Here is a 25,404-nt window from a genome sequence, read left to right on the forward strand (position 1 = left end):
AACCTCAACGTGAAGGAACGTGAACGAAGGAACCTCGACGTGAAGGAACCTAGACGTGAAGGAATGTGAATGAAGGAACCTCGACGTGAAGGAACCTCGACGCTAAGGAACCTAGACGTGAAGGAACGTGAACGAAGGAACCTCGACGCTAAGGAACCTAGACATGAAGGAACGTGAACGAAGGAACCTCGACGCTAAGGAACCTAGACGTGAAGGAACGTGAACGAAGGAACCTTGACGCTAAGGAACCTAGACGTGAAGGAACGTGAACGAAGGAACCTCGACGCTAAGGAACCTAGACGTGAAGGAACGTGAACGAAGGAACCTTCGTTGTTCGAAGGAACAAGAGAGGATTTAAAGGGTCTGTTCCTTTAAATCCTCTCTTGTTCCTTCGAACAACGAAGGTTCGACACAAACACTACAATGAAGGATTCTATTGTTTTCTTTTAATCCGGGGAAAAGATTGTCCTTTTCATTGATTGTTTAGTGTTTCCTTCAGTTTTTAATCAATAAAATATTAAAATACCGGGGATGATGAATCTGTTTAAGAATGTCTGATACTGGTTTCAGGCAGTCTGATGTACTGGTCTACCGTGACATGACAGTGGAGACCCATTCACTGCTGCTTCACACCTGCATGTACGCGTCCAGCACCGGGAGCTCCGGCTCAGAGAACACGGCCATGTGCATCGTCCCCCGTAGCCTCGTTCTGACTCAGTCTGCGAGTGCAGAAGTAAATGAGGCCGTTGTCTGCGGCCCCCTGCGGAGCGGAGAGCGGTTCCCCCTGCAGGTGAGCGGTTCCCCCTGCGTAGCGGAGAGCGGTTCCCCCTGCAGGTGAGCGGTTCCCCCTGCGGAGCGGAGAGCGGTTCCCCCTGCAGGCCTCTGAAGGGCCCCGGTCAGCCATCATCCTCCGGAGGGGGGCGATGGGAGGAAAGCTGTTTCACGACGCAGCAGGTAGCAACTGCTCCGGACGCCACTGGTTGGTTCAGAGACGTTAACAGGAAGTGACCATATATGGACTGAGGAGGAGTGACGTAGAGACGCCGCGTACGTCTCATATTCACGTTCTATGTGAACAAAATGTCTATATATCTTCACATCAATCACTAAGAGAGTCGTGTAAAGGACTCAAGGTGTGCGGTTGACGGTTCATAACCTTTAATTTAACGAAGACCCGGACGGTCAAATAACTGTTTTCTACCGTAATTACATCTCGGGGTGGAAAACAGAGTGATACTGTGTGTGTGTGTGTTTGTGTGTATTGAACTATTATCACATTCTCCATACAGTGATTTTTACTGTCTCGACATTTGACCTTCCTGTTCAAGAGAATCCACAACACCAACGAGGTTATACACATGTATATATATATAAATATATCTGTTTCTATATATATGAACATGAGTGGTGTGGGCTGCCTCTGACCCGGCTGGGGGGCCGGCAGCAGCCTGCTGTGAAGTGTTTACGCTGACGGCCACAGACTGTTGTTCTCTTTCTTCACCCTCCTCTTCTCCAGAGTGACCTTCACTCTTCCCTCAGACACTTCTGCGCTGCGTCGGTTTTAAAAGTTGAATTCCATGAAAATAAAAGCCCCCGGAGTCGAGGAGTGTAAAGGACTTGCAGAACTTTCAGCCTCCGTCTCCCTGTTGGACTCGAGGCCTTGTGGGTTGAGAGGAGATGTATTATTAATATTATTATTTAAACCTTCACCTCAGGGTTACTGCCTATGGAGGCTCAGAAGCTTTGACGTATTATTGTGCGACATCTGCAGAGGAAACAAAGGCCTGTTGTCCCAGAATGCAACGGGAGCCGACACCAGCAGTAACTGGTTGTGTGGGGGGGTGAAAGAGGGCGGGGCATAGTGGGCTCCTGAACGCCCGTCACAGCAGCTAAGGGACGGAAACGTGGAAGAAATGAAACAACTCCGAGTCACGGAGACCTCGGACAGCCTGAGAAACAGGAAGTTCAACTCCACACAAACATCAATCACAGACTCACTGCTGTCTGTCAGCAGCGCTGTGTGTGTGTGTGTGTGTGTGTGTGTGTGTGTGTGTGTGTGTGTGTGTGTGTGTGTGTGTGTGTGAGATACTGAGAACATGTCCACCTCTCTCTCAGGGAGCTGGAGCCGTTACAGAGGACAGAGGACACAAGGACACAAGGACAGATGACTTAAGAACATAAGGATACAAGGACATAAGGACACAAGGACAGAGGACATAAGGATACAAGGACATAAGGACATAAGGACACAAGGAGAGAGGACACAAGGACATAAGGACAGAGGACACAAGAACAGAGGAGAGGCAGGTTTATGTTTAACGCACATTTCAACAAGTCTTCAAAGTGCTTCACATAAAACCACAAAAGCATCAAAACATAATGCAGACGAAACCGGATTTAAAAACAACTAAAAACATTCATTAAAACATTAAAAACAGCCAAAAGCAAGAAATAGAATAAAAGTGTCAGTGCAGTTAAACATTAATAAAACGCCGGCGTTGGGTCGATGTCCTTGAATCTGTTCCATTAAAGGCAGCAAACAGAAAAGTCTTCAATCGGGATTTATGTCCTCTGTCCTTGTGTCCTTGTGTCCTTATGTCCTTGTGTCCTTGTGTCCTTATGTCCTTGTGTCATTGTGTCCTTATGTCCTTGTGTCCTTATGTCCTCTGTCCTCTGTCCTTGTGTCCTTGTGTCCTTATGTCCTTGTGTCCTTGTGTCCTTGTGTCCTTATGTCCTTATCCTTTTAAGCCCCAATCTATTTTTTAGGTTTCCACTCTAAATAACATACCCAAACTAAAAAGGGTGTATCTTAGCAACCACAAAGGCTACTAATGTTGGTGTTATAATAAAGGCAAACCATGTGTGCTTTTGTTCAGACGTGTACATATTAGTATATGTGTTACTGGTTAAGAGTAAATAAAGATGAAAGACAGCAAAAGTTGAATTTCCAGGTTCGCCTAGGAAAAAAAGCACTTTCAGGATGATTATCTCTTGGAAGGATGCAGAGCAAAGGTCAAAAACCACAAAGATCAAAGCACAATATGTGATCAGTCTCTCTGAAAAGTTTGACTATGAAAAAGTAAAGCAGAACAAAGTTAGAGGTTTTAGTACAGATTAATTAGGCCAAATGGGCATTTGGGCAATTTGAATTTTCTCATGTACCAAACCATATATTTCACTTGTATATTACTTATGGTGTTCAATACATCCAAATATAGCAGTCTTTGTTGATTTTTTTTTGTACATTTGTGACTATAAGCACTAAAGCGATTCATGTTGCTGTGTTCTTTGGCTCATATCTCAGAGATGCTTTGATGAAGAAGGATTTTGAAAAGACATTTAGAATCTGTGTGGAGTCCTCTTGCTTTTTGCTATCTGTCTTTTTCTGATAGCATCGAGCTACGGGTCGCTAGTTCAGAAAACGTGCTGAGTGGGCTGACTCCGGACAAAATGATGATTATGATATTTTCATAATTCTTTCAGTTGGTGTTTGAGTTGTGTGGAAATGGCTTACTGAGCCTTGTAGCCCAAGTTCTCTTGTTTAATTTGATGTATAACATCAATATATTTGCTCATGTTTATTGTGATGTTTTACAGTCTAACTATAATGTGTAAATCGACACCCAATTGGGCGCCATAGGGCTTAAGGAGCTGAGGGTCTCTGTGGGTCCCTAAGGGTCTCTGAGGGTCTCAGAGGGTCCCTGTTGGTCTCTGAGGGTCTCTGATGATCTCAGCAGACCTGCAGCTTTCAGGGACCTTGTTCCAGATACGTGGAGCAGAAGACTTGAACACTGCTTCTCCATGTTTAGTTCTGACTCTTGGACCAGGAAGTAGACCAGTCCCAGACCACCTGATGACAATAAACAATAATGTGGATACAATAATAAGTAAACAATAACGTGTAAACAATAACGTGGATACAATAATATGTAAACAATAACATGTAAACAATAACGTAGATACAATAATATGTAAACAATAACATGTAAACAATAACGTGGATACAATAATATGTAAACAATAACATGTAGACAATAACGTGGATACAATAATATGTAAACAATAACATGTAGACAATAACGTGGATACAATCAAATGTAAACAATAATATGTATACAATAACGTAGATACAATAATATGTAAATAATAACATGTAAACAATAACGTAGATACAATAATATGTAAACAATAACATGTAAACAATAATGTGGATACAATAATAAGTAAACAATAATGTGTAAACAATAACGTGGATACAATCAAATGTAAACAATAACATGTAAACAATAATGTAGATACAATAACATGTAAACAATAATGTAGATATAATAATATGTAAACAATAACATGTAAACAATAACGTAGATATAATAATATGTAAACAATAACATAGATATAATAATATGTAAACAATAACATGTAAACAATAACATGTAAACAATAACGTAGATTCAATAGTGGACAGAAGTACGTGGACAGCAGAACATTACAGGCTCTCATAGAAGAACGACACTCATCTTCCTCTTCCTCTTCCTCCTCCTCCTCCGCCCTTCTCTTTTTTTTAATCACCCCTCTTTCTCATGTTCTCTTTATTCTTCGCCTCTCATTATTTTTCCACTCCACAGTTATTATTATTTTTCCTTTCTTAACATTTTAATACCTCCGACATGTTTTTCAGCCTAATTTCGGGCCGAGGAAGAACATCCAGCGTCGCTCTTTTCACCAGAAACATGCGTCATCTGATTATTATATTTCAAAAGCCCACCTTTCCATTCAGTCTCAGTCCAACAGGTGATGGCTCAAATGAAGCAGAACACGACCTTCAGCCCCTCTGAAGGTCGTCTGCTGCGTGAGGCTCAGCGAGCGCTCGTGTCCACCTGTACGCCTGTCATCTGTGTATATATAAATACACATATATATATATAAGTATAAATATACACAGCTCTCGCCTTCATGTAGAGAAACAAGCGTAAGGCCGGTTTGTAAAAATACAATAATAATTATTACGTGGCTAAAAACTAGACTTCATTATTTTTACCAAAAAGAAAATTGATGATGAAACATATTTGTTTCCTAATAAAATGTAAGTTGTGTGTTCAAAAGCAGAATGTGACAATTATTATTATTATTATAGTATCCATCCATCCATCCATTTTCAATACCGCTTATCCTCATTAGGGTCGCGGGGGCGCTGGAGCCTATCCCAGCTGACATAGGGCGAAGGCAGGGGACACCCTGGACAGGCCGCCAGTCCATCGAGGGCACATGTAGGGACATACAACCATTCACTCTCACATTCACACCTATGGGACATTTAGAGATCAATTAACCTGCAGCATGTCTTTGGACTGTGGGAGGAAGCCGGAGAGCCCGGAGAGAACCCACGCTGCCACGGGGAGAACATGCAAACTCCACACAGAAGGACCGCTCCGACCGGGAATCGAACCCGCGGCCCTCTTGCTGTGAGGCGACAGTGCTAGCCACTACACCACCGTGCAGCCCTATTATTATAGTATCGTAAATTGCAATAATTTAAAAACTCACTTTATGAGTAAACTTTCCCAGCATGCAAAGCTGAATTAGCAGAATCTCTCATACATGATGATGATGATCGTCTGAGGAGGTCTATTCTAATCATTTATTCTAACCACTTCCTGTTGGTCCACTTCCTGTTGGTCCACTTCCTGTCCTTAAGGGAACGTGTTGACGGGTTTACTCACAGAGACGGAGTTGTGTTCAGCAGAGAGAGGGAGGGAGGGAGAGAGAGTGAGAGCGAGGGAGAGGGAGAGAGAGGGGGGAGAGAGGGAGGGGGAAGTCAAGCGGACCAAGAGGGTTTACTTCCTGTTTCCTGTTGGTCTCCCTCTGCAAACTCTTCTTCATGGACTAAACACGGTCTCCTCACATGCGTTTATGAATCTGGAGGTCAAGAAGACTTCCTGTCTGTCTCTAAGTACGTCTGACTTCCTGTCTGTCTCTAAGTACGTCTGACTTCCTGTCTGACTCAGTACGTCTGACTTCCTGTCTGTCTCTAAGTACGTCTGACTTCCTGTCTGACTCAGTACGTCTGACTTCCTGTCTGTCTCTAAGTACCTCTGACTTCCTGTCTGTCTCTAAGTACGTCTGACTTCCTCTCTGTCTCTAAGTACGTCTGACTTCCTGTCTGACTCTAAGTATGTCTGACTTCCTGTCTGTCTCTAAGTACGTCTGACTTCCTGTCTGTCTCTAAGTACGTCTGACTTCCTGTCTGTCTCTAAGTACCTCTGACTTCCTGTCTGTCTCTAAGTACGTCTGACTGTCTGTCTCTAAGTACGTCTGACTTCCTGTCTGTCTCTTAGTACCTCTGACTTCCTGTCTGTCTCTTAGTACCTCTGACTTCCTGTCTGACTCTAAGTACGTCTGACTTCCTGTCTGTCTCTAAGTACGTCTGACTTCCTGTCTGTCTCTAAGTACGTCTGACTTCCTGTCTGACTCAGTACGTCTGACTTCCTGTCTGTCTCTAAGTACGTCTGACTTCCTGTCTGACTCAGTACGTCTGACTTCCTGTCTGTCTCTAAGTATGTCTGACTTCCTGTCTGACTCTAAGTACGTCTGACTTCCTGTCTGACTCAGTACGTCTGACTTCCTGTCTGTGTCTAAGTACGTCTGACTTCCTGTCTGTCTCTAAGTACGTCTGACTTCCTGTCTGACTCTAAGTACGTCTGACTTCCTGTCTGTCTCTAAGTACGTCTGACTTCCTGTCTGTGTCTTCTGACTTCCTGTCTGTCTTCTGACTTCCTGTCTGTGTCTTCTGACTTCCTGTCTGTGTCTTCTGACTTCCTGTCTGTCTTCTGACTTCCTGTCTGTGTCTTCTGACTTCCTGTCTGTGTCTTCTGACTTCCTGTCTGTCTCTAAGTACGTCTGACTTCCTGTCTGTCTCTAAGTACGTCTGACTTCCTGTCTGTCTCTAAGTACGTCTGACTTCCTGTCTGTCTCTAAGTACGTCTGACTTCCTGTCTGTCTCTAAGTACGTCTGACTTCCTGTCTGACTCTAAGTACGTCTGACTTCCTGTCTGTCTCTAAGTACGTCTGACTTCCTGTCTGTCTCTAAGTACGTCTGACTTCCTGTCTGTCTCTAAGTACCTCTGACTTCCTGTCTGTGTCTAAGTACGTCTGACTTCCTGTCTGTCTCTAAGTACGTCTGACTTCCTGTCTGTGTCTCTAAGTACGTCTGACTTCCTGTCTGTCTCTAAGTACGTCTGACTTCCTGTCTGACTCTAAGTACGTCTGACTTCCTGTCTGTCTCTAAGTACGTCTGACTTCCTGTCTGTGTCTCTCAGATCCATGTTCAGCTGTTTCTTTACACACACGCACAGGAACATGTCCCTTTGTTGGGGACTATTTTCAGCTGGGGATGAATCCACATTTGGTGGTCTTGTGAGTATTTGTTTGAGTAATTGAGTCAGAATAGATTTAAAGATGATGATGAGGATGATGAAGGAATATCAGTGACTGGCATGATGTCATCACAGTCGTTCTGGTGTCGCTGTCGGCTCCGCCTCTTTTTTAGAACTCTCATCCTTCACGCTTCGCCTCGGCACTACTTTCTTAAAGTTACTCTGAGGCTTATGAATATCGTCTGTTTCCCATCCATAGGAGAGAAAAACACAGATTTAAGAACCAAAATACCAATTTAATAAAGGATGCAGTGTCTTCTTTTCTTGTTGTTGTTGTTGTAGTTGTTGTTGTTGTTGTTGTTCTCGAGGGCAAACAGAGAAAACCGTATTTATATATTTAATCCCGTGTTGCATTTACAGAAAAACATTTAGTTTTGGAAGGTGTGAATGGACCCGCTCACCACTGAGCCACAGTTGCCCTACAGTGTGTGTGGGTGTGTGTGTGTGTGTGTGTGTGTGTGTGTAGGTGTGTGCGTCATGCTAAGCTAACTTCCTCCTGGTTCTAACTGCATTGATTGATTGATTGATTTTCCAGGTCGATGTGCATTAATCAATATATCTTAGTTCATAAATATTAGTATTATAGTGTTCACATTATTCTGTCCCTCTCTCTGTGGACCACACAAAGGAGAGAGAGTGCTGCAGGACGCTGTGTTGTTGTTATTGATTATTAATCCTCTCTCTCTCTCTCTCTCTCTCTCAGGCGGTGGAAACCAACCTGGCCTCTAAAGACAGCCACTGGGTGTTTGTGAACGAGGTAAGAGATTCATAAAGTATCTAATAAGTGAAAAGCATACCATAATGTACAGGTAAACAGGTACAGGTACAACTCTTTGAGATGCAGAACGCCTGGCGCTCCAGATGAGGCGTTGAGGCGTTGAAGCGTTGAAGCGTTGAGGCATGGAGGCGTTGAGGCGTTGAGGCGTTGAAGCGTTGAAGAGTTGAGGCATTGAGGCGTTGAAGCGTTGAAGCGTTGAGGCATGGAGGCGTTGAGGCGTTGAGGCGTTGAGGCGTTGAAGCGTTGAAGAGTTGAGGCATTGAGGCGTTAAAGCGTTGAAGCGTTGAAGTGTTGAGTCGTTGAGGTGTTGAAGCATTGAGGCGTTGAGGTGTTGAGGCGTTGAAGCGTTGAGGCGTTGAGGCGTTGAGGCGTTGAGGCGTTGAGGCGTTGAGGCGTTGAGGCGTTGAGGCGTTGAGGCGTTGAGGCGTTGAAGCGTTGAGGCGTTGAGGCGTTGAAGTGTTGAAGTGTTGAAGCGTTGAAGTGTTGAAGCGTTGAAGCGTTGAAGTGTTGAGTCGTTGAGGTGTTGAAGCATTGAGGCGTTGAGGTGTTGAGGCGTTGAAGCGTTGAGGCGTTGAAGCGTTGAAGCGTTGAGGCGTTGAGGTGTTGAAGCATTGAGGCGTTGAGGCGTTGAGGCGTTGAGGCGTTGAGGCGTTGAAGCCTTGAAGCGTTGAGGCGTTGAAGCGTTGAAGCGTTGAGGCGTTGAGGCGTTGAAGTGTTGAAGTGTTGAAGCCTTGAAGCGTTGAGTCGTTGAAGCGTTGAGGCGTTGAAGCGTTGAAGCGTTGAGGCGTTGAAGCGTTGAAGCGTTGAAGCGTTGAAGCGTTGAAGCGTTGAAGCGTTGAAGCCTTGAAGCGTTGAGTCGTTGAAGCGTTGAGGCGTTGAAGCGTTGAAGCGTTGAAGCGTTGAAGCGTTGAAGCGTTGAGTCGTTGAAGCGTTGAGGCGTTGAAGCGTTGAAGCGTTGAGGCGTTGAGGCGTTGAAGTGTTGAAGTGTTGAAGCCTTGAAGCGTTGAGTCGTTGAAGCGTTGAGGCGTTGAAGCGTTGAAGCGTTGAAGCGTTGAAGCGTTGAAGCGTTGAAGCGTTGAAGCGTTGAAGCGTTGAAGCGTTGAAGCGTTGAAGCGTTGAAGCGTTGAAGCGTTGAAGCGTTGAAGCCTTGAAGCGTTGAGTCGTTGAAGCGTTGAGGCGTTGAAGCGTTGAAGCGTTGAAGCGTTGAAGCGTTGAAGCGTTGAGTCGTTGAAGCGTTGAGGCGTTGAAGCGTTGAAGCGTTGAGGCGTTGAGGCGTTGAGGCGTTGAGGCGTTGAAGCGTTGAAGCGTTGAAGCGTTGAAGCGTTGAAGCGTTGAAGCGTTGAAGCGTTGAGGCGTTGAGGCGTTGAGGCGTTGAGGCGTTGAAGTGTTGAAGCCTTGAAGCGTTGAAGCGTTGAAGCGTTGAAGTGTTGAAGCGTTGAGGCGTTGAGGCGTTGAGGCGTTGAAGTGTTGAAGCGTTGAAGCGTTGAGGCGTTGAAGTGTTGAAGCGTTGAGGCGTTGAGGCGTTGAAGCGTTGAAGCGTTGAAGCGTTGAAGCGTTGAAGCGTTGAAGCGTTGAAGTGTTGAAGCGTTGAGTTTTTGAAGTGTTGAGGCGTTGAAGCGTTGAAGCGTTGAAGCGTTGAAGTGTTGAAGCGTTGAGTTTTTGAAGTGTTGAGGCGTTGAGGCGTTGAAGCGTTGAAGCGTTGAAGCGTTGAAGCGTTGAAGTGTTGAAGCGTTGAGTTTTTGAAGTGTTGAGGCGTTGAAGCGTTGAAGCGTTGAAGCGTTGACGCGTTGAAGTGTTGAAGCGTTGAAGCTTTGAAGTGTTGAAGCGTTGAGTTTTTGAAGTGTTGAGGCGTTGAAGCGTTGAAGCGTTGAAGCGTTGAAGCGTTGAAGCGTTGAAGCGTTGAAGCGTTGAAGCGTTGAAGTGTTGAAGCGTTGAGTTTTTGAAGTGTTGAGGCGTTGAAGCGTTGAGGCGTTGAGGCGTTGAGGCGTTGAGGCGTTGAGGCGTTGAAGCGTTGAGGCGTTGAAGCGTTGAGTCGTTGAGGCGTTGAGGCGTTGAGGCGTTGAGGCGTTGAGGCGTTGAGGCGTTGAGGCGTTGAAGCGTTGAAGCGTTGAAGCGTTGAGGCGTTGAGGCGTTGAAGCGTTGAAGCGTTGAAGCGTTGAAGCGTTGAAGCGTTGAGGCGTTGAGGCGTTGAAGTGTTGAAGCGTTGAGTTTTTGAAGTGTTGAGGCGTTGAAGCGTTGAGGCGTTGAGGCGTTGAGGCGTTGAAGCGTTGAAGCGTTGAAGCGTTGAGGCGTTGAGGCGTTGAGGCGTTGAAGCGTTGAAGCGTTGAAGCGTTGAGGCGTTGAGGCGTTGAGGCGTTGAGGCGTTGAAGCGTTGAAGCGTTGAAGCGTTGAAGCGTTGAAGCGTTGAAGCGTTGAAGCGTTGAAGTGTTGAAGCGTTGAGTTTTTGAAGTGTTGAGGCGTTGAAGCGTTGAAGCGTTGAGGCGTTGAGGCGTTGAGGCGTTGAAGCGTTGAAGCGTTGAAGCGTTGAGGCGTTGAGGCGTTGAAGCGTTGAAGCGTTGAAGCGTTGAAGCGTTGAGGCGTTGAGGCGTTGAAGCGTTGAAGCGTTGAAGCGTTGAAGCGTTGGAGCATTGAAGCGTTGAAGTGTTGAAGCGTTGAGTTTTTGAAGTGTTGAAGCGTTGAGGCGTTGAAGCGTTGAAGTGTTGAGGCGTTGAAGCGTTGAGGCGTTGAGGCGTTGAGGCGTTGAAGTGTTGAAGCGTTGAAGCGTTGAAGCGTTGAAGCGTTGAAGCGTTGGAGCATTGAAGCGTTGAGGCGTTGATGCGTTGAGGCGTTGAGGCGTTGAGGCGTTGAAGCGTTGAAGCGTTGAAGCGTTGAAGCGTTGAATCGTTGAAGCGTTGAAGCGTTGAAGCGTTGACGCGTTGACGTGTTGAAGCGTTGAAGCTTTGAAGCTTTGAAGCGTTGAAGCGTTGAGTTTTTGAAGTGTTGAGGCGTTGAGGCGTTGAAGCGTTGAAGTGTTGAAGCGTTGAAGCGTTGAAGCGTTGGAGCGTTGAAGCGTTGAGGCGTTGAGGCGTTGAGGCGTTGAGGCGTTGAAGCGTTGAAGCGTTGAAGCGTTGAGGCGTTGAGGCGTTGAAGCGTTGAAGCGTTGAAGCGTTGAAGCGTTGAAGCGTTGAAGCGTTGAAGCGTTGAAGCGTTGAAGCGTTGACGCGTTGACGTGTTGAAGCGTTGAAGCTTTGAAGCTTTGAAGCGTTGAGTTTTTGAAGTGTTGAGGCGTTGAGGCGTTGAAGCGTTGAAGTGTTGAAGCGTTGAAGCGTTGAAGCGTTGAAGCGTTGAAGCGTTGAAGTGTTGAAGCGTTGAGGCGTTGAGGCGTTGAGGCGTTGAGGCGTTGAGGCGTTGAAGCGTTGAAGCGTTGAAGCGTTGAAGCGTTGAGGCGTTGAGGCGTTGAGGCGTTGAAGCGTTGAAGTGTTGAGGCGTTGAGGCGTTGAGGCGTTGAGGCGTTGAAGCGTTGAGGCGTTGAGGCGTTGAGGCGTTGAGGCGTTGAGGCGTTGAAGCGTTGAAGTGTTGAAGCGTTGAGGCGTTGAGGCGTTGAGGCGTTGAGGCGTTGAAGCGTTGAGGCGTTGAGGCGTTGAGGCGTTGAGGCGTTGAAGCGTTGAAGTGTTGAGGCGTTGAGGCGTTGAGGCGTTGAGGCGTTGAGGCGTTGAGGCGTTGAGGCGTTGAAGTGTTGAAGCGTTGAGGCGTTGAGTTTTTGAAGTGTTGAGGCGTTGAAGCGTTCAGGCGTTGAGGCGTTGAAGCGTTGAAGTGTTGAAGCCTTGAAGCGTTGAGGCGTTGAGTTTTTGAAGTGTTGAGGCGTTGAGGCGTTGAAGCGTTCAGGCGTTGAGGCGTTGAAGCGTTGAAGTGTTGAAGCCTTGAAGCGTTGAGGCGTTGAAGCGTTGAGGCATTGAGGCGTTGAAGCGTTGAAGTGTTGAAGCCTTGAAGCGTTGAGGCGTTGAAGCGTTGAAGCGTTGAAGTGTTGAGGCGTTGAAGCGTTGAAGTGTTGAAGCCTTGAAGCGTTGAGGCGTTGAGGCGTTGAGGCGTTGAGGCGTTGAATTGTTGAAGTGTTGAAGCGTTGAAGTGTTGAAGCCTTGAAGCGTTGAGGCGTTGAGGCGTTGAGGCGTTGAGGCGTTGAGGCGTTGAGGCGTTGAGGCGTTGAGGCGTTGAGGCGTTGAATTGTTGAAGTGTTGAAGCGTTGAAGCGTTGAAGTGTTGAAGCGTTGAAGTGTTGAAGCCTTGAAGCGTTGAAGCGTTGAAGCGTTGAAGCGTTGAAGCGTTGAAGCGTTGAAGTGTTGAAGCGTTGAGGCGTTGAGGCGTTGAGGCGTTGAGGCGTTGAGGCGTTGAAGCGTTGAAGCGTTGAAGTGTTGAAGCGTTGAGGCGTTGAGGCGTTGAGGCGTTGAGGCGTTGAAGCGTTGAAGTGTTGAGGCGTTGAGGCGTTGAGGCGTTGAGGCGTTGAAGCGTTGAGGCGTTGAGGCGTTGAGGCGTTGAGGCGTTGAAGCGTTGAAGTGTTGAAGCGTTGAGGCGTTGAGGCGTTGAGGCGTTGAGGCGTTGAAGTGTTGAAGCGTTGAGGCGTTGAGGCGTTGAGGCGTTGAGGCGTTGAAGCGTTGAAGTGTTGAGGCGTTGAGGCGTTGAGGCGTTGAGGCGTTGAGGCGTTGAGTTTTTGAAGTGTTGAGGCGTTGAGGCGTTGAAGCGTTCAGGCGTTGAGGCGTTGAAGCGTTGAAGTGTTGAAGCCTTGAAGCGTTGAGGCGTTGAGGCGTTGAGGCGTTGAGGCGTTGAGGCGTTGAGGCGTTGAGGCGTTGAGGCGTTGAATTGTTGAAGTGTTGAAGCGTTGAAGTGTTGAAGCCTTGAAGCGTTGAGGCGTTGAGGCGTTGAGGCGTTGAGGCGTTGAGGCGTTGAGGCGTTGAGGCGTTGAGGCGTTGAGGCGTTGAGGCGTTGAGGCGTTGAGGCATATACAACCAGAGGACTCGCCCCCTGGTGAAAACCAAATTGTTTTTCTTCATGCTGCAGAAAAACAACGGAGTCGTTGGACAGTAATTAGGTTTGGAATTAATAAGCGAAGCACAACAACGCTAATATTGTTCATAGATTGTGTTCATGCTTTAGAGCGTATCTATAATTACACCCCAGGAAATCATTTGCTTTCTGAGCGTTAATGAAACATAAAGTTTTGTTTGTTTGTTTGTTTGTTTGTTTGCTGGAGGAAGTGAACTTAGCTTCAGTTTATCAGGTGTTGTGTTGGTAAGTAAACACTAATAAAAACACGTTAACAAACAATAGCTTCTGCCTCTCAGGAAATTAAAGTAAACAGTGTTCAAAATGAGATATTTCTCTTATCTAAGTGTATGAAATAAATTACAAATTAAGCGACGTTAGCGACTCCTCTGGTTGTATAGAAGTATATGCTTCATGTGTTGATGCTGCATTCTCTCTCCTGACCACCAGGGGGCGACTCCTCTGGTTGTATAGAAGTCTATGCTTCATGTGTTGAAGCTGCATTCTCTCTCCTGACCACCAGGGGGCGACTCCTCTGGTTGTATAGAAGTCTATGCTTCATGTGTTAAAGCTGCATTCTCTCTCCTGACCACCAGGGGGCGACTCCTCTGGTTGTATAGAAGTCAATGCTTCATGTGTTAAAGCTGCATTCTCTCTCCTGACCACCAGGGTTTAGTCCTTTACTCCTCTGGTTGTATAGAAGTCTATGCTTCATGTGTTAAAGCTGCATTCTCTCTACTGACCACCAGGGGGCGACTCCTCTGGTTGTATAGAAGTCTATGCTTCATGTGTTTAAGCTACATTCTCTCTACTGACCACCAGGGGGCGACTCCTCTGGTTGTATAGAAGTCTATGCTTCATGTGTTAAAGCTGCATTCTCTCTCCTGACCACCAGGCGGCGACTCCTCTGGTTGTATAGAAGTCAATGCTTCATGTGTTAAAGCTGCATTCTCTCTACTGACCAACAGAGGGCGACTCCTCTGGTTGTATAGAAGTCTATGCTTCATGTGTTAAAGCTACATTCTCTCTCCTGACCACCAGGGGGTGAGTCCTCTGGTTGTATAGAAGTCTATGCTTCATGTGTTAAAGCTACATTCTCTTCCCCTGCAGGAAATCAGCGACTCTGAGATCCTGGAGCTTACCCATAGTGCACTGGGGCGAATGACTGTGATCCGGCAGATCTTCCCCACATGGAGGGACAGCAGCTCGCGCTGCATGAGACAGAACCACCGGATCTCGTCTCTGCTGTGCGACCCGCAGGAAGGGTACCTGCAGAACCTGGAGGTAAGCCCCGCCCCCTCTGGCTCATTGACTCCGAGCTTACTGGTTTACTTGGTTACTGGTTTACTTGTTTACTGGTTTACTTGGTTACTGGTTTACTGGTTTACTTGGTTGCTGGTTTACTTGGTTGCTGGTTTACTTGGTTGCTGGTTTACTTGGTTACTGGTTTACTGGTCTACTTGGTTACTGGTTTACTTGGTTACTGGTTTACTGGTTTAATTGGTTGCTGGTTTACTTGGTTACTGGTTTACTTGGTTGCTGGTTTACTTGGTTACTGGTTTACTTGCTTACTGGTTTACTTGGTTACTGGTTTACTGGTTTAATTGGTTGCTGGTTTACTTGGTTACTGGTTTACTTGGTTACTGGTTTACTTGGTTACTGGTTTACTTGGTTACTTGTTTAATTGGTTGCTAGTTTACTTGGTTACTGGTTTAATTGGTTACTGTTTTACTTGGTTGCTGGTTTACTTGCAGACTGGTTTACTTGGTTGCTGGTTTACTTGGTTACTGGTTTACTTGGTTGCTGGTTTACTTGGATGCTGGTTTACTTTGTTACTGGTTTACTTGGTTACTGGTTTACTGGTTTACTTGGTTGATGGTTTACTTGGTTGATGGTTTACTTGGTTTACTTGGTTTCTGGTTTACTTGGTTACTGGTTTACTTGGTTACTGGTTTACTTGGTTACTGGTTTACTGGTTTAATTGGTTGCTGGTTTACTTGGTTACTGGTTTACTGGTTTACTTGGTTACTGGTTTACTTGGTTGCTGGTTTACTTGGTTGCTGGTTTACTTTGTTACTGGTTTACTTGGTTACTGGTTTACTGGTTTACTTGGTTGATGGTTTACTTGGTTTACTGGTTTACTTGGTTACTGGTTTACTTGCATACTGGTTTACTTGGTTACTGGTTTACTTGCATACTGGTTTACTTGGTTACTGGTTTACTTGCTTACTGGTTTACTTGGTTACTGGTTTACTGGTTTAATTGGTTGCTGGTTTACTTGGTTACTGGTTTACTGGTTTACTTGGTTACTGGTTTACTTGGTTACTGGTTTACTTGCTTACTGGTTTACTTGGTTACTGGTTTACTGGTTTAATTGGTTGCTGGTTTACTTGGTTACTGGTTTACTTGCTTACTGGTTTACTTGGTTACTGGTTTACTTGGTTGCTGGTTTACTTGGTTACTGGTTTACTTGGTTACTGGTTTACTTGGTTACTGGTTTACTGGTTTACTTGGTTACTGTTTTACTTGGTTGCTGGTTTACTTGGTTACTGGTTTACTTGGTTACTGGTTTACTTGGTTACTGTTTTACTACGTTACTGGTTTACTTGGTTACTGGTTTACTGGTTTACTTGGTTACTGGTTTACTTGGTAACTGGTTTACTTGGTTACTGGTTTACTTGGTTACTGGTTTACTTGGTTACTGGTTTATTTGGTTACTGGTTTACTTGGTTACTGGTTTACTTGGTTGCTGGTTTACTTGGTTGCTGGTTTACTTTGTTACTGGTTTACTTGGTTACTGGTTTACTGGTTTACTTGGTTGATGGTTTAGTTGGTTTACTGGTTTACTTGGTTACTGGTTTACTTGGTTACTGGTTTACTGGTTTACTTGGTTGATGGTTTACTTGGTTTACTGGTTTACTTGGTTACTGGTTTACTTGCATACTGGTTTACTTGGTTACTGGTTTACTTGCATACTGGTTTACTTGGTTACTGGTTTACTTGCTTACTGGTTTACTTGGTTGCTGGTTTACTTTGTTACTGGTTTACTTGGTTACTGGTTTACTGGTTTACTTGGTTGATGGTTTACTTGGTTTACTGGTTTACTGGTTTACTGGTTTACTTGGTTACTGGTTTACTTGCATACTGGTTTACTTGGTTACTGGTTTACTTGCATACTGGTTTACTTGGTTACTGGTTTACTTGCTTACTGGTTTACTTGGTTACTGGTTTACTTGCATACTGGTTTACTTGGTTACTGGTTTACTTGCTTACTGGTTTACTTGGTTACTGGTTTACTGGTTTAATTGGTTGCTGGTTTACTTGGTTACTGGTTTACTGGTTTACTTGGTTACTGGTTTACTTGGTTACTGGTTTACTTGCTTACTGGTTTACTTGGTTACTGGTTTACTGGTTTAATTGGTTGCTGGTTTACTGGTTTACTTGCTTACTGGTTTACTTGGTTACTGGTTTACTTGGTTGCTGGTTTACTTGGTTGCTGGTTTACTTGGTTACTGGTTTACTTGGTTACTGGTTTACTTGGTTACTGGTTTACTGGTTTACTTGGTTACTGTTTTACTTGGTTGCTGGTTTACTTGGTTACTGGTTTACTTGGTTACTGGTTTACTTGGTTACTGGTTTACTGGTTTACTTGGTTACTGGTTTACTTGGTTACTGGTTTACTTGGTTACTGGTTTACTGGTTTACTTGGTTACTGGTTTACTTGGTAACTGGTTTACTTGGTTACTGGTTTACTTGGTTACTGGTTTACTTGGTTACTGGTTTATTTGGATACTGGTTTACTTGGTTACTGGTTTACTTGGTTACTGGTTTACTGGTTTACTTGGTTACTGGTTTACTGGTTTACTTGGTTACTGGTTTACTTGGTTACTGGTTTACTTGGTTACTGGTTTACTTGGTTACTGGTTTACTTGGTTGATGGTTTACTTGGTTACTGGTTTACTTGGTTACACACACATTTACAGACAAACAGAACAATTAGTTTGATTAGTCGACTAATTCTCCGTCTCGTTTTGACGTTTATTGTCCTGCAGATTCTTCTGTTTCTTTTCTTTTCTCGTCTCCGTTTGTTCTCGCTTCAGATTCCCCACATAAAAAGGAGGGGGAAGGAATGAATGATGTGTGTGTGTGTGTGTGTGTGTGTGTGTGTGTGTGTGTGTGTGTGTTGCCTCCAGCAGTGTTCTGCATGGACTTCATGCCAGTCAGCTGGACTCATCTGGACACAGTGATGCTCATTTGTCACCCTGCATTTGGTCTCTGCTCCCTGCTTTGATGTGTGTGTGTGTGTGTGTGTGCGTGTGTGTGTGTGTGTGTGTGTGTGTGATTTGTCACAGTGTGTCTCCTTCAACCTCTGCAGCCCAGGGTGAAAGATGACATGATCACATGTGGACAGGCTGGCTACTCGCTGACTGTCATCTCCTCACCGTCCATCGTGTGTGTGTGTGTGTGTGTCTGTGTGTGTGTGTGAGTGAGTGAGAGTGTTTGTGTGTGTGTGTGGGTGTGTGTGTATGCCAGGAGATGATGCAGCCAGCTGTGTCACACGTTGGCAGTTGATAGTAAAACCACTTGATGGTTAGAGTGGTGGTAATGTGCCTCCCACAATGCAATGCAGGAAAATCTTGGGAAGTATTAAATCTATAAGTCTCTGAATGTCAGTAATGAGGTTGTGAAGTTTCATGTTGATATCTATGATATCAAAGAGATACAAAGAGATATTATCAATCATCTCTGTAAAAACCTTTGACTCTAATATATAAATAATATTCACATTTCTGTTCTGGAAATGTATGAAAATTAGCACATATTTTATCCGATAATCGCTCATTTGCATATCAATATTGTAACACAAATACATGATGCGTTAATGTAAGTAACCAACTGGTGACGTCTCTATGAGCTAAACATCCGTCGTGTCTCCTTTAAGGATCTGATCAGAGATCAGATCTACGGATGAAATATGAACCTTATGAACCTTGCTCTCCATCTGCCCGTCTCTCAGGTGTCCAACCTCTACCTGTACGACAGCGTGCTGATGATGGCCAACGCCTTCTACAGGAAGCTGGAGGACAGGAAGTGGCACAGCATGGCGAGCCTCAACTGCATCCGCAAGTCCACCAAGCCGTGGAACGGAGGCTGGTCCATGCTGGAGACCATCCAGAAGGTACCGAGTGGCGTGAACCAGATTCCTTCCACTGGAATAGAAACAAGGGGTTAAACGTGTCTGTATGAAGCCCCGCCCACCCAGAGTGTTTAAATATGTCAACGACAACAATAACCTGACAACAAATCTCCGGCATCATCGCTTCATATTTTAAATCTGACACAACAAACTAAACTAAAACCGCAGAACATTTTATTTCTTTTTTTGTATTTGCATCATCAAGAATGTAAACAACAACAATTCTCTGAGCCGACATCTTCACAATAAATATTAAACATGAGGAGAAACATCTCGTCCGTCATGATGTAAACTCAAAGTCCAGCTGGAGCTCAGAATAAGCCGCCTCCCACACTCAGAATAAGCCACCTCCCATCCTGGTTCTTAATTCTGAAGGTAATGGACGCGGCCCGCCTGGTCTACAGGATCTGGGCTGGTTTCAGACCTTCGGGTTCCTCAAGGTCGCTTCTGTTCGGAGCTTTTGTTCAGAAGCCGAGTCTTCCTGTTGGACCGCGTCCCTCGTGACCTTCGTCTGCTCCCCGTTGAAATGTTCCACCAGCGTTAGACCTCAGATCAGAAGGAGGACCTCAATAAACTGAACATTAAAGTGAACAATAAAGTGAACAATAAAGTGAACAATAAAGTGAACATTAAAGTGAACATTAAAGTGAACATTAAAGTGAACAATAAAGTGAACAATAAAGTGAACATTTAAGTGAACAATGAAGTGAGCATTAGAGTGAACAATAAAGTGAACAATAAAGTGAACATTTAAGTGAACATTAAAGTAAACATTAAAGTGAACAATAAAGTGAACATTAAAGTAAACAATAAAGTGAACAATAAAGTGAACAATAAGGTGAACAATAAGGTGAACAATAAGGTGAACATTAAGGTAAACAATAAGGTGAACATTAAAGTGAACAATAAAGTGAACAATAAAGTGAACAATAAAGTGAACATTAAAGTGAACAATAAAGTGAACATTAAGGTAAACAATAAGGTAAACAATAAGGTGAACAATAAAGTGAACATTAAAGTGAACAATAAAGTGAACAATAAGGTAAACAATAAGGTGAACAATAAAGTGAACATTAAAGTGAACATTACCGAGGCCTCTTTCACTTGCGGCTACAACATAAAACACGTCGTAGAAAACGTGTCACCATGACGATGACCTGCTCTCCTGTTTAACCCCAAACACACATGAGGAAGTGGGCGTGTCCATGACTCTTCTTCTGTCCCTCAGGGGAACATCACAGGACTGACGGGGACGATGGACTTCAAGGACGGCGGAACCAACTCTCACGTCCAGTTTGAGATCCTCGGATCCAGCTTCAGCGAGACCTTCGGCAAGGACATCAAGCGGGTGAGTTCACAGCGTTTCACCACTTCATCACTCACATTACTGACATCAAAACATGACCCCATAGATATCACATGAAACTTCACCACTTCATCACTCACATTACTGACATCAAAACATGACCCCATAGATATCACATGAAACTTCACCACTTCATCACTGACATTAAGAGTTATTGTGTTATAGGGTCAGAACATGACCTCATAGATATCACATGAAACTTCACCACTTCATCACTCACATTAAGAGTTATTGTGTTATAGGGTCACAACATGACCTCATAGATATCACATGAAACTTCACCACTTCATCACTGACATTAAGAGTTATTGTGTTATAGGGTCAAAACATGACCTCATAGATATCACATGAAACTTCACCACTTCATCACTCACATTAAGAGTTATTGTGTTATAGGGTCAAAACATGACCTCATAGATATCACATAAAACTTCACCACTTCATCACTCACATTAAGAGTTATTGTGTCATAGGGTCAAAACATGACCTCATAGATATCACATGAAACTTCACCACTTCATCACTCACATTAAGAGTTATTGTGTTATAGGGTCAAAACATGACCTCATAGATATCACATGAAACTTCACCACTTCATCACTCACATTAAGAGTTATTGTGTCATAGGGTCAAAACATGACCTCATAGATATCACATGAAACTTCACCACTTCATCACTCACATTAAGAGTTATTGTGTTATAGGGTTTCATCTCTAATGGATTCAACTCTCATTAAATCATCTCTTATGGATTCATCTCTAATGGATTCATCTCTAATGGATTCATCTCTCATGGTTTCATCTCTAATGGATTCAACTCTCATTAAATCATCTCTTATGGATTCATCTCTAATGGATTCATCTCTAATGGATTCATCTCTAATGGATTCATCGCTCATGGTTTCATCTCTAATGGATTCAACTCTCATTAAATCATCTCTTATGGATTCATCTCTTATGGATTCATCTCTTATGGATTCATCTCTAATGGATTCATCTCTAATAGACTCATCTCAAATGGATGAAGTGTATCTCGTATTATTTACCTTCCAGCTAAAGGTGCAGATGGAGTTGTGAGTGTAACAACACAGATTCACATGTTGACAATCATACGACAGGTTTCAACATCAGCTACACAGCAGCTCTTCTCATTGGTTCACAATCACACTTCCAAACTTCCCTCATTTGCCTGAGGGGCCCGTTGGGGCCTCCAGGCGGGACCCCGGGGGGTCCTCAGACCCGGAGCTGAATCAGGACTCGAGTAGTCGCCTGATCTAAAACAAGAGATTCAACGCTCTTCCTCCGAGGATTGTGGGCGAGAGGCGGAACGTCTTCTGACACGTTCAGACGGCGCCGGAGGAACACGAGGGCGTCGCGTCGCGGGAGAAGATCTCCAACAACAGATCGCTGCAAAGAGACATCCGAAGTCAACGAGACGAGCACAGTGAGACAGAATAACACGGACGAAGAGAAATGACATTTCAATCTCCATCAGGTGTGATCTGGAGGTGGGAGGGGGGGGGGGTCTCTGAGAGAAACTGCCCGGAGGAGAGAGAGGAGGCGTGGACGACACAGAGAAATGGAGGTTCAGATACAGCCGACACTGTGCAGTGGGAAACTGTGTGTGTGTGTGTGCGTGTGTGCGTGTGCGTGTGCGTGTGCGTGTGTGTGTGACCGACCACATCTCCTTGGATCATCACAAACTCTCCTCTCACGCCTGAAAGAAAGTCAGAGTGAGATAAAGTCTGATTTTACTCAGAGTTCCATGTTTCATAACTCTAACATCATTTTAGATCCTGCTCCAATAATAATGAACAATATGAAAGAATATTAAAGAACAACATGAAAGAACATTAAAGAACAACATTAGACGTGGTCTTGATGTCACTGACAAGTTGGTCTCCTGGAGTTCTTTCTGTCTCCTGGAGTTCGGTCTCTTGGAGTTCGGTCTCTTGGAGTTCGGTCTCTTGGAGTTCGGTCTACTGGAGTTCGGTCTCCTGCAGTTCATCCTCTTGGAGTTCGGTCTCCTGGAGTTCGGTCACCTGGTGTTTTGGCCTCCTGGAGTTCGGTCTCTTGGAGTTCGGTCTCTTGGAGTTCGGTCTCTTGGAGTTCGGTCACCTGGTGTTTTGGCCTCTTGGAGTTCAGTCTCTTGGAGTTCGGTCTCTTGGAGTTCGGTCTCCTGGAGTTCGGTCTCTTGGAGTTCGGTCTCCTGGAGTTCGGTCTCTTGGAGTTCGGTCTCTTGGAGTTCCGTCTCTTGGAGTTCCGTCACCTGGTGTTTTGGCCTCTTGGAGTTCAGTCTCTTGGAGTTCGGTCTCTTGGAGTTTGGTCTCCTGGAGTTCGGTCTCTTGGAGTTCAGTCTCTTGGAGTTCCGTCTCTTGGAGTTCCGTCACCTGGAGTTCAGTCTCTTGGAGTTCCGTCTCTTGGAGTTCGGTCACCTGGTGTTTTGGCCTCTTGGAGTTCAGTCTCTTGGAGTTCGGTCTCTTGGAGTTCGGTCTCCTGGAGTTCGGTCTCTTGGAGTTCATCCTCTTGGAGTTCATCCTCTTGGAGTTCATCCTCTTGGAGTTCGGTCTCTTGGAGTTCAGTCTCTTGGAGTTCATCCTCTTGGAGTTCGGCCTCTTGGAGTTCGGTCTCTTGGAGTTCGGCCTCTTGGAGTTCTTTCAGTCTCCTGGAGTTCGGCCTCTTGGAGTTCGGCATCTTGGAGTTCTTTCAGTCTCCTGGAGTTCGGTCTCTTGGAGTTCGGTCTCTTGGAGTTCATCCTCTTGGAGTTCATCCTCTTGGAGTTCGGTCTCTTGGAGTTCAGTCTCTTGGAGTTCGGTCTCTTGGAGTTCGGCCTCTTGGAGTTCAGTCTCTTGGAGTTCGGTCTCTTGGAGTTCGGTCTCCTGGAGTTCGGCCTCTTGGAGTTCGGTCTCTTGGAGTTCGGCCTCTTGGAGTTCGGTCTCTTGGAGTTCGGCCTCTTGGAGTTCTTTCAGTCTCCTGGAGTTCGGCCTCTTGGAGTTCGGCATCTTGGAGTTCTTTCAGTCTCCTGGAGTTCGGTCTCTTGGAGTTCGGTCTCTTGGAGTTCGGTCTCTTGGAGTTCGGTCTCTTGGAGTTCAGTCTCCTGGAGTTCGGTCACCTGGTGTTTTGGCCTCCTGGAGTTCCGTCACCTGGATTACGTTGTTGTTTCCTTTTCTTGGTGCAGAGAACCGGTAGGGACCACATCTGGACTGAGGAGTGACGTGGAGATGCCGTATAAGAATTAGAACAATAATAAAGCTTTAAAAGTGGTTGTTTTTATCTTCTTTCTCCTCTCGTCACCTTTTAATTTAAATTGTGGAGAAACAGATTTATTTTGTAATCCAGTGAAGGTTGAATTTGAAGCCCTGCAGCGCTGCTAGTTATGGAACGCCCACGGAGCGTCTTAGATGAACAGGTAGAAATCAAAAGAAATACAGACACACACACACACACACACACATACACACACACACTAATTGCTATTCATATTGCTGTGTTTTCCTTTGAAAAGGCCCCAGAGAGCAAAGCTTTGTGTAGATTAGAAACATCAAAGAGGTTTCATAACAGTGAAATGCATCAGAGAACATGCTGAAAAGAAGATTGTTAAACAGAGCCGAGCGTGTGTGTGTGTGTGTGTGTGTGTGTGTGTGTGTGTGTGTGTTTGCTTGCATATCATTAATAATTATGAAGATTGAGGATTAATATTTTCTGCAGCACATTCAATTATTCGGCCTTCGAAACTGGGAGCACTTGCTTTACATCCTTAGAAACAGTTTTATTGTGAAACGAGTTAACAAAAACAAGCATGTCCAACAACAACAACAACAACAACAAACCATTTCTAATAGTTTTCTGTTTGACAAACGAAGCCGATTGACTTTATTAATCATTCAGGGAGTCGCTTCTCTTTTTGCTTTTTGGTGAAGGAGTGGATAATAAAGAAAAGAGCAGCAGGGAGTCGAGGAGAGAAACGGTGACATTTGGTTCTGCCGGAGAGAGAGCTGCAGAACTGATGAGGGGGGGGGGGGGGGGATTTAAGGAACATGGGGGAAGGAGCATGGAGGACAGGAATGATGCATGAGGAGAGGAGAGGAGAGGAGAGGAGAGGAGAGGAGAGGAGAGGAGAGGAGAGGTTTTAAAAAATCCTTTATTCCACTATTGCAGTGAAAACAGAAACCACTCTAAAACATCACTTGAAAGACAAACAAACAACTAATAATCAAACAAACAAACAAACAAACAAAAAAACCACAGAACAAGGACAATCAATAGTTCAGCACCAGCTCTCCCCCATCACCCACTGAGCATAAAATGCTCCCGTAGTCCATCTACCCCTGAAAGTCTGTATGTTGTCCATTGCCGTGTAATAAGCGTGTTCCAGCCGAGCAAGTCGAGCTTTCAACAGTCCCTTCGTGACTTGCACCGGGTCCTCACAACCAGAACCCCCGGCCCGATTCTTACGCGTCAGCCAGATGGCTAGCTTGGCAGAACCGGACAAAAAGTTCACCAGCGTGTGGACAGCCTTCTTTTTTGCGGAATATTTTGGTCCGAAAATGAATAAATACAAAGAAAAACTCTCTCCAAGCCCCTGAAACCACACTTTCAAAAGTTCAAACAGTGCTGAGAGCCGAGGACACCGAGCAAACAAGTGCTCCAGGGTCAGAAACAGCATTCCTCCCCAATGAGAGGGTCCAGGTGTGCCCGGTATCTATTTGTGGCTACTGACCTGTGTACAACCCTCCATTGGAGGTCTGCTGTCCGCTTCTCAACGGGCATTTTGTACAAGCACCTCCAGCTGCCCCTCGGGGAAAAACCTGGGCCAAAGGACTCGGTCCAACTCGACTCCTTCAACCCTGCCAGAGAGCGCAGGTTCACAACTTTTACGCAGATTTCGTAAATTGCCTTTTTCCCCACTGCCTGAAAACTGTCCAGGTGAGGGGTTGTGAAAGTCAGCAGCTGATTTCCTCCCTCCTGCCAGTCCCCCACCACCGGGGCAATGAGCAGAGTAGGTGGGGGTGTACTCACTTTCTTCATCCCACCGGCCAGACAGAGCATGGCGTCCTACAACTGCTCTCAGCTCAGACCTCCTTCACTATCCTGTCAGTCAACCTGACAGACGCGATGTTGATGCTCTGCCTGAAGGCGACCACGGCTGATGACGTTGATGACATCCTCACCAAATGTCCCAGTTTGGTGCAGCCGACTTCTCTTAGCCGCGTCCGTAGGCTGGCAGACTGCAGCGTTTGAGTCCTAATGAACCTGTTGAAAAACAGAGGTTCCTCCAGCAGCCACACGCCTGGAGCCTTTTTGGGTTTACATGAGAAGTTAAACACTTGCCAGGCCTGCAGGACAGAGCTGTAGAACGACGTCAGTCCAGCCAAGTCCACTTCCTCAGGTTGTAGGAGAAAGAGCTGTTTGTCGTATCCCAACCGCCCAGCCCTCCTCAGCAGCAGTCGAGCAGCGTCCATCCAGCTGGGGCCGCAGTCATAAAGCAGCTTCTGTGCAGTCCGCAGTCTGAAAGAGAGGACCCTGGACTGGATATCAATGAGGCCCTGCCCCCCCTCTGCCACAGGCAGATAGAGAGCTGCTGCACGAATCCAGTGCCGACCAGAAGAAGTCCA

The 25,404-nt window shown here is 45.4% G+C and overlaps 1 protein-coding gene across 1 annotated transcript in view; it reads left to right on the plus strand.

Moving 5' to 3' along the window:
• Positions 1-25,404, plus strand: part of LOC117748339 (glutamate receptor ionotropic, delta-1-like) — a 278,598-nt gene that overhangs the window by 219,286 nt on the left and 33,908 nt on the right. The window contains exons 5-8 of the mRNA XM_034557989.1: positions 8,137-8,190; positions 14,337-14,510; positions 18,244-18,405; positions 19,652-19,771. Coding sequence (XP_034413880.1) covers positions 8,137-8,190; positions 14,337-14,510; positions 18,244-18,405; positions 19,652-19,771 — 510 coding nt within the window. The remainder of the gene's footprint in view (positions 1-8,136; positions 8,191-14,336; positions 14,511-18,243; positions 18,406-19,651; positions 19,772-25,404) is intronic.

Source organism: Cyclopterus lumpus, chromosome 19, assembly GCF_009769545.1.
Source record: "Cyclopterus lumpus isolate fCycLum1 chromosome 19, fCycLum1.pri, whole genome shotgun sequence".
Classification (NCBI taxonomy): Eukaryota; Metazoa; Chordata; class Actinopteri; order Perciformes; family Cyclopteridae; genus Cyclopterus; species Cyclopterus lumpus.